Source organism: Poecilia latipinna, unplaced genomic scaffold, assembly GCF_001443285.1.
Source record: "Poecilia latipinna isolate Pla-1442-1.1 unplaced genomic scaffold, P_latipinna-1.0 Scaffold270, whole genome shotgun sequence".
In the NCBI taxonomy this organism is placed as follows: Eukaryota; Metazoa; Chordata; class Actinopteri; order Cyprinodontiformes; family Poeciliidae; genus Poecilia; species Poecilia latipinna.
In genome coordinates, this window is record NW_015112886.1 from 468904 (window position 1) to 484499 (window position 15596).

General features: G+C 36.7%; 1 protein-coding gene across 1 annotated transcript; it reads right to left on the reverse strand.

The window, feature by feature from the left end:
* Positions 1-250: 250 nt before the first annotated feature.
* On the reverse strand, positions 251-13162 carry gosr1 (golgi SNAP receptor complex member 1). Its single transcript, XM_015033488.1, has 9 exons — positions 13055-13162; positions 12348-12459; positions 11362-11449; positions 11131-11238; positions 10622-10713; positions 6564-6638; positions 3441-3470; positions 1082-1164; positions 251-877 (listed from the first exon to the last, which is right to left on the reverse strand). The coding sequence occupies exons 1-9, from the start codon at positions 13086-13088 to the stop codon at positions 753-755; spliced, it is 747 nt and encodes a 248-aa protein (XP_014888974.1). The 5' UTR covers positions 13089-13162; the 3' UTR covers positions 251-752.
* Positions 13163-15596: the final 2434 nt, after the last annotated feature.

Below are 15596 nucleotides of genomic sequence, written 5' to 3' on the forward strand. Positions count from 1 at the left end.
ACAGTTGTACAGTCAAAGAATGCTGCTTTTTAATGACTGAAAATCTTGTTTTGTTGTATGACATTCTTAATTGTTTTTATACTTTTATCTTCGTTTTTATACTTTTATGCAACGACTTTGCTGCCGTTGCATGCAAAGTGACGGGCATGTTAACAAAAGTATTGTATACATTTGTACGTCCTGGTACTAAAACTTTATCAGAAATGGCTCGTCTCAAAAGAACAAAAAGAAAATTAACTCACTCCACATATTTTTAAAACACATACTGATATGAATAATTTATTAATTCACATTTTACAGCTTACAATGAATGACTCCCCAAAATCATTAAAAATAATCGAAGAAAAAAAAATCCTTCAACCTCCTTATTAAAACAAGACAGCTTTAGTCTCTGATCTTAGAAAAAAAGCACAAAGCTTGTCCACAAACAAAAATTAACTGGTGTCACTTGTACTTTTGGTCTCCATTTCCTTGTGGGTATAAGAAGAAGAAGAACAAGAAGAAGAACAAGAAGAAGAAGAAGAAGCGACCACAAGCTCTAAATCTGTCTCGTTGTTAAATGCTGGCTCAGTGGGAACTTGTTGGCCAAATCTGGACCTGTCCTAGAACAGGACCAACTAAATGTCTCTCTGCTCTGGAACCTCCGTGGTCCTTCGATCACCGAGCGCCATCTCTGGGGAGGAGGTGAGGGTTCGTATGCTACAAAGAGCAGAGGAGTCCTGCCTTGTTAGAAATCGTCTGACCAGGGGAGGTTAGTGGAAAGCGTAGAGCAGGAGGAGAATGGTGCAGACGCCGATCACAGTGCCGAGGATGAGGGAGTCCCTTCTCTTTCGCAGATTGATTCGCTGGATGAGACTGTTGATAGTTGGGAAACGATCTGAGAGTCAAAACGTCAAAGAAATTATCAAGTGAAAACCCACCGTACTACCAGTGCGCAATATCTCTCAATAAGTTTCATCAATTCTACTTTTCTGTTAAAACAACAAACAAAAAAAACAAAAAAAAACCAGGTGGTTAAATAGCTGCAGTGATTCTGTGTTCCTGCACTTGCAGGGAGACCCGTGTGGAGTGTAAAGGATACTGGCCAGAGTGTTCACCCTGCTGTGTATGGATTTCAGCATGCCCCTCTGTGAGGTCATGTTCTCCTTGGTCGCCATTGCAATGCTGAAGAAAGAGACAAGATAAATGAGCGAGAGGCAATACTGCAACATTTTCATAAAGTGCCATTTTACTGCAAACACAAAATTGAGTTCCACTGTGAAACTTTTTCTTGAGAGAGATGTAAAGTTTTTTTCTCATCCCTGATTTAAGGGAATCTTTGACCTACCAGCACAGATATTAGATTATTCTGATGTTCTTTTAAGAAATAAAGAATCTAAAATCAGCATAATAACATATTTTTCCTGGATTTGCTGCTGTGGACTTTCAGTTTACACTGAAAAGGGGATTTTAAATGAACCATCTCTGCACTGGATTCACAAAGTAGAATGCACAAAATACATCCAGGTGCAATGAAACGCAGCTAGAGTGACAGTACTAGGTTGGAAAAGCCTTTTAAAGAGGAGAACACACACAGATTCAGAATATATTTAGTAAAAGTATATGTTGGCGTACACCAAAATATTCTGATTTATAAAACAATTAACACCAAAAAGCAATTTTTCCCATTCAACCATAATTGGTCAAAGTAAAGTACTTCATGAATATTGAGGTATATTTAAATCATTTAGCTGATCAACGTTATTTAATGGTCATCAACAAAATGAGCGTATGTATAGGTCAGAGATTGCGTGAGGGAACGCACATTCTCCCATCAAGTTTTTATTTAAAAAAAAAAAAAAAACAATCTTTGCATGGAAAGTGACTTGCAAAAGTTTCAGGCACATAATAGAAAGGAGACGACAGATCTTTTAGTTTCCACCACACCGGTCAATAGCTAAGGCCGATCGAGCAGCAATTCTCTGATTTAGGTCCAATTTTTCAATAGATCTCCAACTTTGGAGTTCCACTGCTCTTTTGGGCCTCTCAAATCTGGACTTCAGCAAGTTTCAAAGAACGAAAGTGCAACTGAGCAATTGGCAGGAAAAGTTTCAGACAGAGTCTTTGGCATCTGTTACACACACGAATCAATAGAAGACACTGAGCCAGTCTTTGAATCCTTAACTAATGCATTAGAGTTTGGTGGACCAGCCTTGACAAATGTTACTTACAGTTATATTTGTCAGCTGTTATTAATTACTTTGGACATGACTAATGTTTAACATAAATATTTCAGTATTTTCAGGATAAAAATCTACCTCCCACAACGCAGGAAGACGGATTCATAGAAGATAAGCCCAATGACATCACTGCAGTTGTTTACCTTTGATATTTGTTGTAAGCGAGTGAGGGAAAAAAAAAAAAACACAGCCAGCATAAATTTTCAGGGTGTAGAAGGAGATATGAGTAGGAGTACGGGTGGGCGAGGTCCCCGCCCCTCCTGTGACTGCAGACTGCTGAGGGTACGGTCTGCAGTGTTGGCCTGGAGGTGTGTTTTAGGGATCGTGTTCTCCTAAGTCAGGAGGAAATGCTATGCTGACTCCAGCAGCCCTGATCTCTGTGTAAACCACTTCATGAGAAGAGAGACTGAGGATAAGGAAACACTGTATGCAAAGAGTGGAGATCTCTGCATCAGCTTCACTTTAGGCTAAATCCAAAGAAGAAGAATTGTTGCTCTGCTAAAACCAAAATAAAAATAAAACTTGGCTTTTTTTTAACTATACTGTTCTCTAATGTATGCCAGAGTTATGCTAGTCCAGCCACTAAAAAGGTGTTCATACCTAAAGATGAATCATCAAAATACCAGTGGAAACATGCAATTATGATAAGGGTTTCATTTCTGCAGTGCTAATGATTGTCGAGAAGGTTTTAAATAACTCTGAACAAGCCTTTTCTTAACTTAAAATACAAACACATTCTCTTTCAAAACTGATACTCCTTTCATTGTTGTATTATATTTTGATAGCTGCTGATCTCAATTCTTATCAGAATCAAATGAAAATCATTAAGTTGAATCTGTTAGGGATATGAAAAAAATTGAGCTCAACCGTAAATCAGCAAACACAATTTGTGAATTCTACTGAATTAAACTTACCAAATACATCACTGGTAAGAATAGTGCGTGTCCATGGTTCTCATACAGTTGATTAATATTTACTGCAGTATATTTATTAATACTTTGCCTAGTATTAATATTTTGTCTAGTGATTTTTAATATATTTTGCAAGACAATAAAGTTAGATTGAGACGTTACTACTCAACGTAGCCATGTCATATAGCCTTGCAAACAATCAGGCTAACCCTAGCACCAAAATATTTTAACCATGCAACATTAGTCAAAGGTTATGGAAGATGGGAGAGGTTTTGCAAAATACGAGTTCACGCATAAGACAGATGCTTACCTTATTGTGTCATCCATCAGCCGGTCTGAGCTGTAGTTTGGAGGCAGAGCAGGGAGAACGACATTGATTAGACATCATTTTTCTAAAGTAAAACTTGTAAATTGGCTATACACGTCATAACATTATGTTGAAAGTTGAAGTAGCTTTGTGTCTGTGGTCAGAAACTTTGAAGACAAAGTCATTATTACTGGATTTTTACCAGGTTGTGATGCAAATACAGCGGTTATTGGGCACCCATGACATGATTTCAGTGTCTCACTGCTTCCTATGTAATACACATCTGAGTGAACATGAAGAAAAAATGAAAGCAGTCGGCAAATGAGATGACCCAAGATTGATTATGCTTTCCCTGTGGATATGAAATAGATGAAAATACTTATGTTTTGTCTCCTTAACGATCTCTTTTGCCATTGTGCTCATTCAAATCGGATTTTCTGTGGTTTTATCTTCAAGTGGGCTCCATCCATTTTTACCTCACTAGTTGTGTTTTGCTGCAGTCATTAAACTGCTCATTAGCTTCAAGCTAATTGCCTTTCCCAGCATGATAAATGAACCCACGACAACCACATGTTTTCCTGTCTTTTTCTGCACACCAGCAACAAACTCATGGAAAGTTTTTTTATTTTTTTTAATCTTTCTAAGAAGCATTATGGTCAGAGATTTTTTTTTTGTTTTAAGTTCTGAAAACCAACACAGTTCACTGATTGTGAGACAGAAAAAATGTCACTGCTTGGGACAGGAACGAGAAATGCTAATGTGGCACATTTGTCATCAACGCTACGTTGAGCGGGTGGGTTTAAGCCCACCTGTGATTCTACGCACACAGGCCCAAAACCCTCCAACAGGACGGAAGAAACGATGGAAACAGGATTTTGCAAATGGGCGACCAGAACATCTCAAGCTCACTTGAACCAATTAGAAAATAACTTTCAGCTAATAACAAATCATTTATTACAAACATTTTTCCAATATCTTACTGGAAAATGCAACTCAGCTGATCATAATGGACTGTTTGCTTTCAGTGCATTAACAAAAGCTGCCATTTAGAGTGTTTACATCCTTTTTCAAAACTGAAATGTGTTGGTTTTATACCAATACATGTGGAGCACTGACTCCATCAAACGTTGTGCAAAGTCTGTTTGGAAGTGAAGTCAGAGTGTTGGGATTGTGATGTGACGCGCATCACTGACGGGCTTTCTTTCATAATTATCATCATCATCAGCCATTGTTTACATCCATATTTACTGTGTCCGGCTTCTTTGGGGCCAGAATTAGGATAAATGTCTCAAGTAAATGACAAAAAAGTCAGATAAAATGAGACATGACCGGTCAGACTGGACAGAAGCAGAGAAGATGCAACAGGATCAAGAAAAACCCAGATAGAGAAGATTTTTACACCTTCACTGTTTAGTCCCCGACAGTCATGGTAAAAATATAGATTGAAAGTCTTTAGACATCAGCTCAGATTGTTTCCCTTCAGTCCCTGTTGAACCTTTACAGCCCTAAACCAATCATGTAATTTTACCCTCTTCTTCAATCTCCTTTTCATCCTTTCCCATACGATATGGGTGGTGGCTTAAATGCATAATGTCACGATCAATATCTTGACGTGTCTGATGGGTTAACAAGAAAGGCTGAGTGCCTTCCTTGTGAAAAGGGAGCGTGTTTAGCACAAGATAGGCTTAATGTTATAATATCCTTCATGTTTTTTCAGACTGCTAATTATACCACAACGTTCACTTTTAGATGTCAATTTACATTATACTGAAAATTCTGTCAATTATTTTAACCATAATATAAAACAACCCAAACAGATTAAGTCCAAAATAAGCAAACCCAGCATGCAAGTCTTACTGCATGCAGGTTCATAATGATACATTCAAATATTCTTTCCCGTTTCATTTTTTTGCTATTTAGTTCAATTATTTTTCTTTTTACTAAATGTTTTGTTTTTAAATTACTACATCAGACCAAAAAAGGAGCTTACAAAGTATTGTGCAGTGTGCAGTATATGGCATTGTTTACACTTTGTAAACTCTGTGTAATAAATTCCTAAACATGCATAACTTTTAAAATGGATTTGCTGGAATAAATAAATCAAAATTTAATGACATTATATTTAGCTGAGATGTACTGCTACTTTCACATTATCTTCTTCTTTTAAGTCTACATATTACCATCTTCTTCTTGGGCTTCATAGTCTAACAACAACAGAAACTAGTAATTAAGATTAATAATTGTGTTAAATGCAGATTTACTACCATCCTGTGGCTGTTAACACAAAGTTGAGTAAATCTTTTACTCAGTATTCCTCATCACTACCACACATCAAGCTAAATAATATTCTCAAGTGCAGATAATGTAATATTTGTGCTTCCCAATATTTCAGATGTACTTATAGGTGGTTTAAGGGTGTAAATATTTGGAGGAGTGTGTTTATTAGATCAAGTACAGTTTTCTCAAATCATGTTTGCACCAAAAGCAAGTCTGTCTAACTTTGATGGGATGTTTCTTCAGCTTTAGGTTTTAAGACCTGGAAACAAAAACTTTGAAAAAGAACAAACAGACTTTAACTTCATCGTTTTGTATGAGCTCCAAATGACCAGAAATCCAATCAGTGAGTAAAACCATCGATGGTTTATTTGCTTTCTGTTTGAACTTGTGTGCACAGCAAGGTGTGCCCTGCTGATATTTCATTTTCCTTTCCACACAGGGCGCATCTCACACCTCTCCAACGCAGAGAGAGAGAGATTTCACAAAGGCACACACTGTTGACAGTTCTCTGCGCTCTGCCAAATAACAGCAAGAAATCACTTGATTTCACCTTCTGCATCATAAGAAACAAAGCTGAACATGTTCAGGATGCAACGTGAATGAAAACTGAAATCATCAAAGATAGCTTCTGTCATAACAGTGATGGGTTCCTTCTGTATAATTACATTGCAAACGTTAAAATGCTAAACATGAAACCATCTGAAGCATTTATTTTTAAATGAATGTGGATGTATTTTTAGGCAACACTTCAAACTGAAAGATATAATGGAAAAACAGAAAGAAATGATCCAAAATATCATCACGATAACTACAGTCCTTCATAAGTCTGGCTCATTGTTGGAAACTTACTTTCTAAGATGCTCATGCTCCTTTAGAAACAGCTCTGTTCTTCTGTTGTTGACTCCTGAGCCACTCTTATACGTTCTGAAATGACAAAAGGCAAAAATGAGCACATCTAATTAAACCATGTTTTTGAAAGTGGTGTGTCACAATATTTATCTATTCAACACTTGGGCAAGTATTGTGTAAGATATTGAAAATATCAACAAACCACAGTTCTTTTAAAAGGAAAATCACCAAAATTTTGAGGTGAGAAAGATCACCCAAATTTACCAGTGAAGCTTTTTCTAATTGCTCCGATTCTTTTGTGGTGAACTGACTGAATACATCAGAAATTAATCTGATTCATGGACATGAGGCACTGACATAACTAGAGGACAGAAGGGTTACAATACAGAGCAACTGAAAGTTTTGATACAAGGAAAAATGAAACGGGCAAATGAAATTAGGCAAAACGGAATAAAAACTTGAAAGCAGGGTAAGTTGTCAAATTAACGAAGAAACTGAAACAAGAAGCTGCTCCTGACTCTTTTATTACGAGACCAAACTCTATGCATAAACTCATCTCACTCAATCACTTCTGCTTGACGCAGCTCCTGCCAACAGCTGAAAACCCCACACTCTCCTGGGTTTCTGTCCATTTAACACAGCCCCACCTTCCTGTTGGGCGAGAACCAGATAAAGAGCACTGAGGGATGGAGGGAGAACTGTGCGCACATATATAACATTAACAACCTACCCCACCCATCTTACAGGAAGCAGACCGAGAATAAATTAGTTTTCTCCATCGCAAGCACAGTGTTGAAAGCCAGCGGCCAAAAACAGATATGTAGCGTATGGAGTGTTGCCTCGGGCTCCAGCTGGCTCCCCCGTCAGCAGGGCTGATGTATTCGTAGGGTTGGAACTGCCAGTACCGACAGCCCGCTGCATCACTCCAGCAAGGCTTTTTAAAAGGGCACCAATGTAAATCACAGACGAGCTGTCATTTTCGCTGCTGACATTTAGAATGAAAGGAGCAGCAGAGGAAACGCTGCTGCTCCACTCGGCACACACAGTGGCTGCAGCTATTATGAATGGCACAATGTGAGTATAGGCCTGCATGTCTACATCTGAGGAAATGCTATGCGTTAAACACAAAAGGAGTATGCTTGGGAGAACTGCACTCCGCCTTATTTCTCTTTTAATCAGTATTCATGCTGGTATTTCTGCAGCAAAAACAATCCTCATTGTGGGCAAACCTAAATCACCACCAAGCTCTTTACTGCCCCCTACATGATGCAAAGTTCAGGTGCAGCAGATTTTCCATTTTGTTTTACAGAAAGATCTAACCACAGCATGGCTTACAAACATAACCAGAGCATGAAAAATAATTCATATAATCCATAGAATAGCATTAATAAAACTTTTTATGCTGAGGCCCCCTTTAAAGGAATAAAACTGTCGGTTCCGTAAAGACTTAAAATATTCGTCAAATTTAATTTTAATTTGAGGAAAAACTAAATGTACATTATTTGTTTAAATTTCCTCTGGTAGCTTTCTTTCTCTCTAGTCAATAAAATAGCAAGACAGTTTTCTTATAACTGTATTTTCTCCTAAATAAGCAAGCAAGTAGTCCATTTTCACATAAATATCTGATTAGCATCAGAAACAAGTAATTAAAAGGCTTAGCTAGTTTGATTGGAAGAACATCATTTGCTTCTTTCCTGGACCATTACAAAATCTTAACACACAACACTGCTGGAGAAAATGTATCTGAGAAATGTAGCAAATACAGCCTTTTTGGGGTTTCGGTATTGAGAAAGATCATCTAACCGTGTTTTTGGGACTAGTATGGGATGTACTTAAAAAGAGGGATTTGTATTATTTAAAAATTTTATGACATTGACGCAATGCAAAGACATTATTTTCTCAGCATATTCTCAGAAAAAGAGCTCTAGCTGATTAAAAAGAAAATATAAACATGATGAAAACAATGGCAGGTTGAAAAACACCACAGTTCATGATGTTCCAGTAGTTTTTATTCAAAGGCAGCTAAAGAGAAATGTTTTTGTAGCATTTATCGGTTTATTTCAGGTCCGTTTGCTGTTTACTGCATGAGTCGTGCTTAAACAATCCTATACATCAGACCTCCCAGAGAAGAAAGTTAAAGTCCAAACCAAGCTCTCATCTTCCTCTGAACAATTTGTGTATCGGTAAGAACGAGTTCCTTTCCGATTTTCCTAACATTCATCTCCACTGCATAAGAATGTTTGGTATAATGTGTTTAAAGGAACCGAGGAAGCTGAATGCTGCTTCTCCACATTATATTCTGGTTCGGGGGATGCAGAGCAGACCCAGGACACCCGAGAGGTCAGGAATGTTGATGCAACAACAGGTTGCAAATGTATTGTGGTGTTAAGCTGTTCAGTGATTTATACATTACAGAAGAGTTTCAAAGTCTATCTCTGAGCTACAGGGAGTTGTGTAAGGACTTCAGAACAGGGCTGATGTGCTCCATCTTCCTGGTTTTAAGGCAGACCAGTGAAATTCTTATTTATTATTGTAGTGATTAATGCAACAAAAGATAAACACATTAAACCAGCAGTTGGAAAATTGGTTGTCTGATAAAAACAGAATATAACGTATTTATCTGAAAAACTAATGCCCCAAATATTTTTAAAAAGAATATGTTTTAGATGCTATTTATGTTTAGCGTATATAAGCATTTTGAGAACCAACTGCCACAGCATTTAATTTTAGAAACTCAATAACAGTCGGTAGTCCTGCTGAAAATCTATTATTTGCTATTAATATCACGCAGAAAAGTTAATCTGGCTACAAAGGCAAACTCACCAGAAAAAAAAAGTATGACACTTTAGATAGTAAAAAGAGAGGCGAGTCCCATATGTTAAAACTACTTTAAATGTGGAATAAAATGACCTAAGGGCTTATGGTGGATGTGTGCCTGAATGAGGCTTCCGCAGATGTCTTCATCTTAGATGGAGCGGGATAATTAGGAATCCTGCAGTGCTCACTGTAAGCTTACTGCAGCATCTCACGAATCAATACACTATTACAAAAAAAGGCTGTAAGATTCATGGTCTGAAGGGGGTTCCGGCTCATTTCAATACACTCACTCAGAAATGAGTCAATCTGAAGAAAAGGTGCGCCTTCTCAACGCAAAGCCACGGAGGCGATGAATCTTCAAAGGCTTCGATACCAAACATTTTTCAAGAGCAAGTCAGGCCGGAGTCTTGGCTCATCTTCCTGTCCGGTAAACAAACTCAACAACATCTGAGCTCTGTGAAAAAGAGCTTACTTGCTGACACTCAGGACAAGAGGTACAGATGGATCTGAATGCTAATAATAAAACAGCTATTTGTAATTTATCTACAATCAAATGTAACTTGCTTTCTTAAAATTGTAAAATGACTTGCAAGGGCCTATGTCTGCGATTCATCCTTCATTGAACCTTGCGTTTGCAATCCATTCATTTATTACTGTTTCCATCCTAATCCCATTTTTATACTGCCGAGTGTTGGCACATATCTCAAGCAGTCACACAATGGACAGATCACCAGTCCATCACTGGGTAACATAGTCACACAGGACTAACAACTTGGCACACAGTTACTCATACCCGACGGCAATTTAGCGTCACCAATTAACCTGACAGTTATCTTTTTGGTCAGTGAGAGGAAACTAGAGACAATCCATCCATGCACAGGGAGAACATGCAAATGTCACACAGTTGCTGCAAGGCAGCAGTGGGTATAAGGTTCAGGTCTAAATGTAAAGTGTGACATCTGAATGCTAATGCACACAAATAAGGGTTTATGACCATTTGAATAGCAAACCAGCATACAAATGAAAACGATTTGTAAATGATGAACTAAAATAAACGTATGTGCATCCTGTTACAGTCCGAGCTATGAGATGTAAACGGTGAGTGAAACTGCTCATTCATCCATTCCTTCTGTTTGTACGAACCCGAGTGTACTCAGCATCCAAGTTGAATCTAGTTGCCATTATAATTCTGAACTTCCCAAGTCAAATGTAGGTGAATGAACAGAGGACTGAGTACTCACTCAATGTCTTTCCTGACAGATCCTAAAAGATCTTCCCTTTCCCGGATGGCCAGAAAGTTGCTTTTGGTTTTGTGAAATTCGTGAGTGTAATCCTGAACAGAAACAAGTAAAAGTAAAATATGTGTGTAAAACAAAAATGAAAAAACCATCACAGAATATTTTAATTCCAACTAAAATTATACATTATTGCTAATATCAACATGTATAAGGACTTCTATCTCAGTCAGACCCCGTAGATGATTAACAAATGTGAACTCTTTCAAAGGCTTTCACTCCTGGCTCTGAATATTGTTGAGATTGTAGCATCCTGTCTGAATTTGGATAAAATCATATTATTAGTAGTTTTATAAGTAGTTAATATGTAACATGCTTATAGCAAACACCGAAACAAAGTTCAGACTTGCAGCGAAGGCTTAATTTATTTGTAGCTGGACTGTTTTGGAAGAAGAAAAACAAATCCAATGGAAACCCTGATCATAAAGATAACAACAAATAATAATTTGGTTAACCTGTAGAATATCCCGATGTCTCTGGAGAGTGTGCATGAGTGCAGCATTGAGAGAAGCTGTTCCCGGGGTGTTGGTGTACTCTGCCATCTTGTCGTTCACTCCTGTTAGCTGAAAAAGACATGAAAGGGGATAATCTGGTGAAAAACAAAGAAATTCTGACATAAAGCACAGTGTATCCAAGACTGAACCTCTTATTCTCCAATGTCCCACTGCTAAAGAGGGAAGACTTACTTTTGCCAGCAGCTGTTCAATCTCAACTGACATGGTGTCAAACATCCTGTCCTGGGTTGAGTTATTTAGCAGGGGTGTGGTGTCCGAACTTTAGGTAGACAAGGCATTGAGAGCAGTTAGAAAGTCTACTTATGACAATCTTATTTGCAATATACATTTCCGAGGCGTAATTATACAATGACAAACCAAAGATATTCAAAACTGATGAAATCAAAGAATTGAGTTATGAGTGATTGAGAGGTCCTTAGTCCCACCATGTCAAAAGGTCAATTAAAATAAGAATTTACCATTTATTTAAAGAACACCACATTTAAATTGTGTTAAAACTTATACTCAGTATATCTCGGTGAACTGTTTACATATTTGTGTCAAAAGGCATCCAAGAATTTCTATATACATGTGTCTATAAAACAAGCCTAAATCATCACACATCCAACACAGTGCTTAAGAGTTGGTGTGTATAATCCTTTATTTATGCAGGAAAAATATTTTTTTGAGACTCATTGTCTCATTTACAAGAGGGACCCGTTACGTACATCACAAAAAACAATTATGTAACTTACTAACATTTCTAAAAATCAATGCTATACACTGTCAACAGGATTTCTGCTGATAAACACAAGAGCTTACAGACAAATTTTCAAAACACTTTAATACAATTTATAGAAGCAAATGAGGGGCATCAAATTTGTTGCTTGTTTGTTTGCTTTTACTGTGACATTATCTGACAACTAGGGACAGCTACTCTTTACCATTAAAAGGCTGAAAATAATTAAAAGAAATCAGTTTGAAGTTACAGTAACTTAAAGATGAGTTTGAACATTCAGTTAAATCAGTAAACAAAATATCTGAACTGAAGAGGTCAAAAGTAGTTTGCCCTGGAGAGGTTTTAATTTTCCATCAATTAAAACCTCTCAAGTGTAATTTGGATCATAAGCTGTAACTGCACAAAAACAAATAATGAAACTGGACTTGTGAAAGCTTACGTCTCTCCTCGACGTCCATCTCTAGAGCTGCTGTAGCTGGTGCACAGTTTACTAAAGGAGACCAATTTCAGGTCAAGTTCATTCTCCAACTGCCTGGCCTGCTTTCTCAGATCTGTAACACAAGAATCAGCGAAAAATAAAAAAAAATTAAAAAAAACAGCTTGATACATTTGCTATGGTTAAAGAATAATTCAGTCATTAACTGTAGGTATCGACATAATGTGATTATACTGAAATAACTGTTATATCATTCGTATTTGAAGCCTTGCTGGGAGTCTTGTAAACGCTTTATTGTTTTCTGATCTAGAAAAGCGGGAACATTTGCCCCATTAGATGACAGCCCGTTTTTATTGCATACCAGAGTCAAAGAGCCTGACTAACGTTCTTCCAGCTAATTACGTATAATTTTGTCGTCCTGCTGTTTTCAAATAAACACACCAAACAACACGTGCCTTTGTGTCAAGTTGATAAGCCGTTTAAAGTACCGTCTCCGATTTAACAGCTTAGGGAGAAACACTTACAGTTACATGGCGATATGCGTTAGCTTGTTGGGAGCTAACTAATTGTTGTATGACGTGTACATGTTTTAATAACACGGGTTTGACGCAGCAAAACGCACACCCCATCTCCTGACATTACCTGGATGAAATTAAACGTTGTCGTGTGAAACATTTATTTTAAATTATTTAAAACCACAGGCTCCTTACCCTCCCAGTAGTTGCTGCTTCCTATCCCTGCCATCTTTGTTTTCCTGCGACGTCACCAACTTCAAGTCAGCAGAGAGGACGTAAAGCGTGGGATTTTGTCGCCCTCAGTACAGACTGTCAGGCATGGCGACTATGATAAATTATTGAATATCTCATATTACTTTTTATAAATTGTGTAGTTTTACATAAAATATATTATATTTATGTTGTGGTTTTACGTTTTAGTTATTTTTTATAGGTTAGTGTTTGTGCCAACAGAGCTTTACCAACTACTCGTTTAATTGCTTTAGAGTTTCGTCTTCATTTGAAATTAATATCTTCATATTTTGTTAATATTATGTCTTCTGTCATTCTCAAATACCATATTTAAAAAGCAAAGACAGGATGTATTGAAAACAATTTAATTTTTTTTGGGCAAAGTATACTACATATTCTACTTGTCCAAGTGAAAAATTAAAATAAAGCTAAACCAATGTTCAATGTGTGTCTGTTCAGCTGTTTTTGCTAAATTAATTTAGCCCTCTGTTAAAGGAACATTGCCCACCCACCCTTTGTGTTTTAAAAAACACAGATAGACACTTTCTGCAGTGCACAATGAAAAGGGGAAATGGCTTGGACTTTTTAAAAGTCTCTGTAGGCACACTAGCTATAGCTCCTTAAGCAGTGCCTTAACTCTTGAACTTTTCAAGATTGTTCACATTACAACAAAAACATGGATTTTATTACCATATTTTGTGATAGAGAAACAAAGTGGAGCAATGATGTTTTGAAAGTAAAATTTGAAAACTGTGATGCACATTTGCTTTATCAACATATTTTAAAGCTGATAAATAATTTTGTGGGTTTGTTGTTTTGTTTAATGTCTCTATATAAATACAAATCTCAAGTATGTCCCAGCCTGTGGTGTGCAGTTGTCTGTTTTTGACCCACTGTTCATGGCAGCAGGAGCTTGTGTTTCTCATGTATAAACATTTTCATTTGTGTTCATTTTGAACACATGAATTTAGGTTTTCAGTCAACTATCAACGACCAGTAGTTATATGGATTTACTGGATATAAACCAATTACTAACCTATGCATTTGTGTTGGATGTCTTGTTTACAATGCATTTACAAGAATCTCAATTAAAGACGAGCTCTTTGAATAAAAAGCCAAAACATGTTTTCTCATTTTCAGTGAACTTTGAGAAACATCTCAATGTGACACAACCTGTTATTAGATTTAAATTACAATATGGCAACGTGTAGCTTTTAGGCTTTTAATAAAATAATCGTCACTGCCTTTTTAATGACATATTTCTAATTAAGTTAGGTTTTCCTCTAGTTCATAGCCTGCTAGTTTACATTGCAATATTTGAAAAAAAAACAACTGAAGCAAGACATGTGGTTATCAGTTGTTTTATTGTGTAGTTTTGCATGTTTGTTGCATGTTAGCATATTATGATCACATCAAGGTTCTGGTGAAATGTTCTGCTGTGTGTGGATTTACCGCAAGCATCAAGTACAATTGACAAACAATATTTACAGTTCCAGTTTCTTTATATAAAATCTTCACACCCACACTGTGTGACACTTTCAAAAGCTCATAGAGAATTCGAAGGGGGTTCACAGACGTAGCATAAGAAAAATAATTTGCAAAACTGTCTCCCAACGCAAATTTTAAGAAATAATCTCTTGTGAAAATAGCTGGTCAGGATAAACTTTGAAGTGAACAAGATTATATTGCTGCTAAACACTGCATTTGCCTATCGCAATGCACGTTCAGTGATTTCATAGCAACCAACAGTAATTGAGCATTTCAAGCTTGAGCAAATCTATCCCGTTTTTGATTTTGGTGATTTATCTGGTTTGTTTTGAAATGCTGTTAATTACATTTATGAAGTTAAAAAACCTAAAAGAGACACAATATAACCATAGTTTCTACTATTTTAAAGCTTTCCATGTGACTCCCATGTCTTTGGAGAAACTTGTGTCTCACTGAGTCAACGAGAAACAACTTTTAAACACATAGGAAAAGTTACAACCTGGAGATACTGAGGAGAATTTTACCTGGATAGTGTCAGAGGTTTGAGAGCTACAATTTTATGTTGTGGGGCACAAATACCTTTGATGTATTTTTTTAATTAATTAATTGGCAAACAAACCAGGTTTGATTTTAAATGAAAGTATTTTGTCATCAAAAATATCAAAAAAATAAAGCTAAAAAAAAGAAGGCTATGTTTAAAATAAGGGACAACTAAAAGCCAGCAGTAACTTTCTATACACAAAACTAAGTTATACTGAAACATAAATCTACTGAAAAAGGGAATAATAAATACAATCTTCACTACATACTTAATGCTTTTTGTTTTTTTTTTTTACTTTCAGCAGTGATAGACGGTCCTTGCTTTCCAGTTCTGGGATTTTTCCACCAAAGTGGTTCCAGTGGTACTGGAGGCAGTTCTTAACTGGTTTTATAAAAGAAATGGTCACTTTTTCACAGCCATGGAACCATCTTGATGCTACATCATTGCATCACCATGAACATTTTAACCAGTAAATAT

What these genes read in the sequence shown, in the direction of transcription:
- gosr1 (XM_015033488.1), bottom strand. Translation starts at nt 13,088, where the DNA reads ATGGCAGGGATAGGAAGCAGCAACTACTGGGAGG. An exon ending in GACATCGGGATATTCTACAG is followed by an intron (nt 10,714 to 11,130) that starts GTTAACCAAATT and finishes GTTTCTGTTCAG; the next exon opens with GATTACACTCACGAATTTCA. An exon ending in GAGCATGAGCATCTTAGAAA is followed by an intron (nt 3,471 to 6,563) that starts GTAAGTTTCCAA and finishes TCCAAACTACAG; the next exon opens with CTCAGACCGGCTGATGGATG.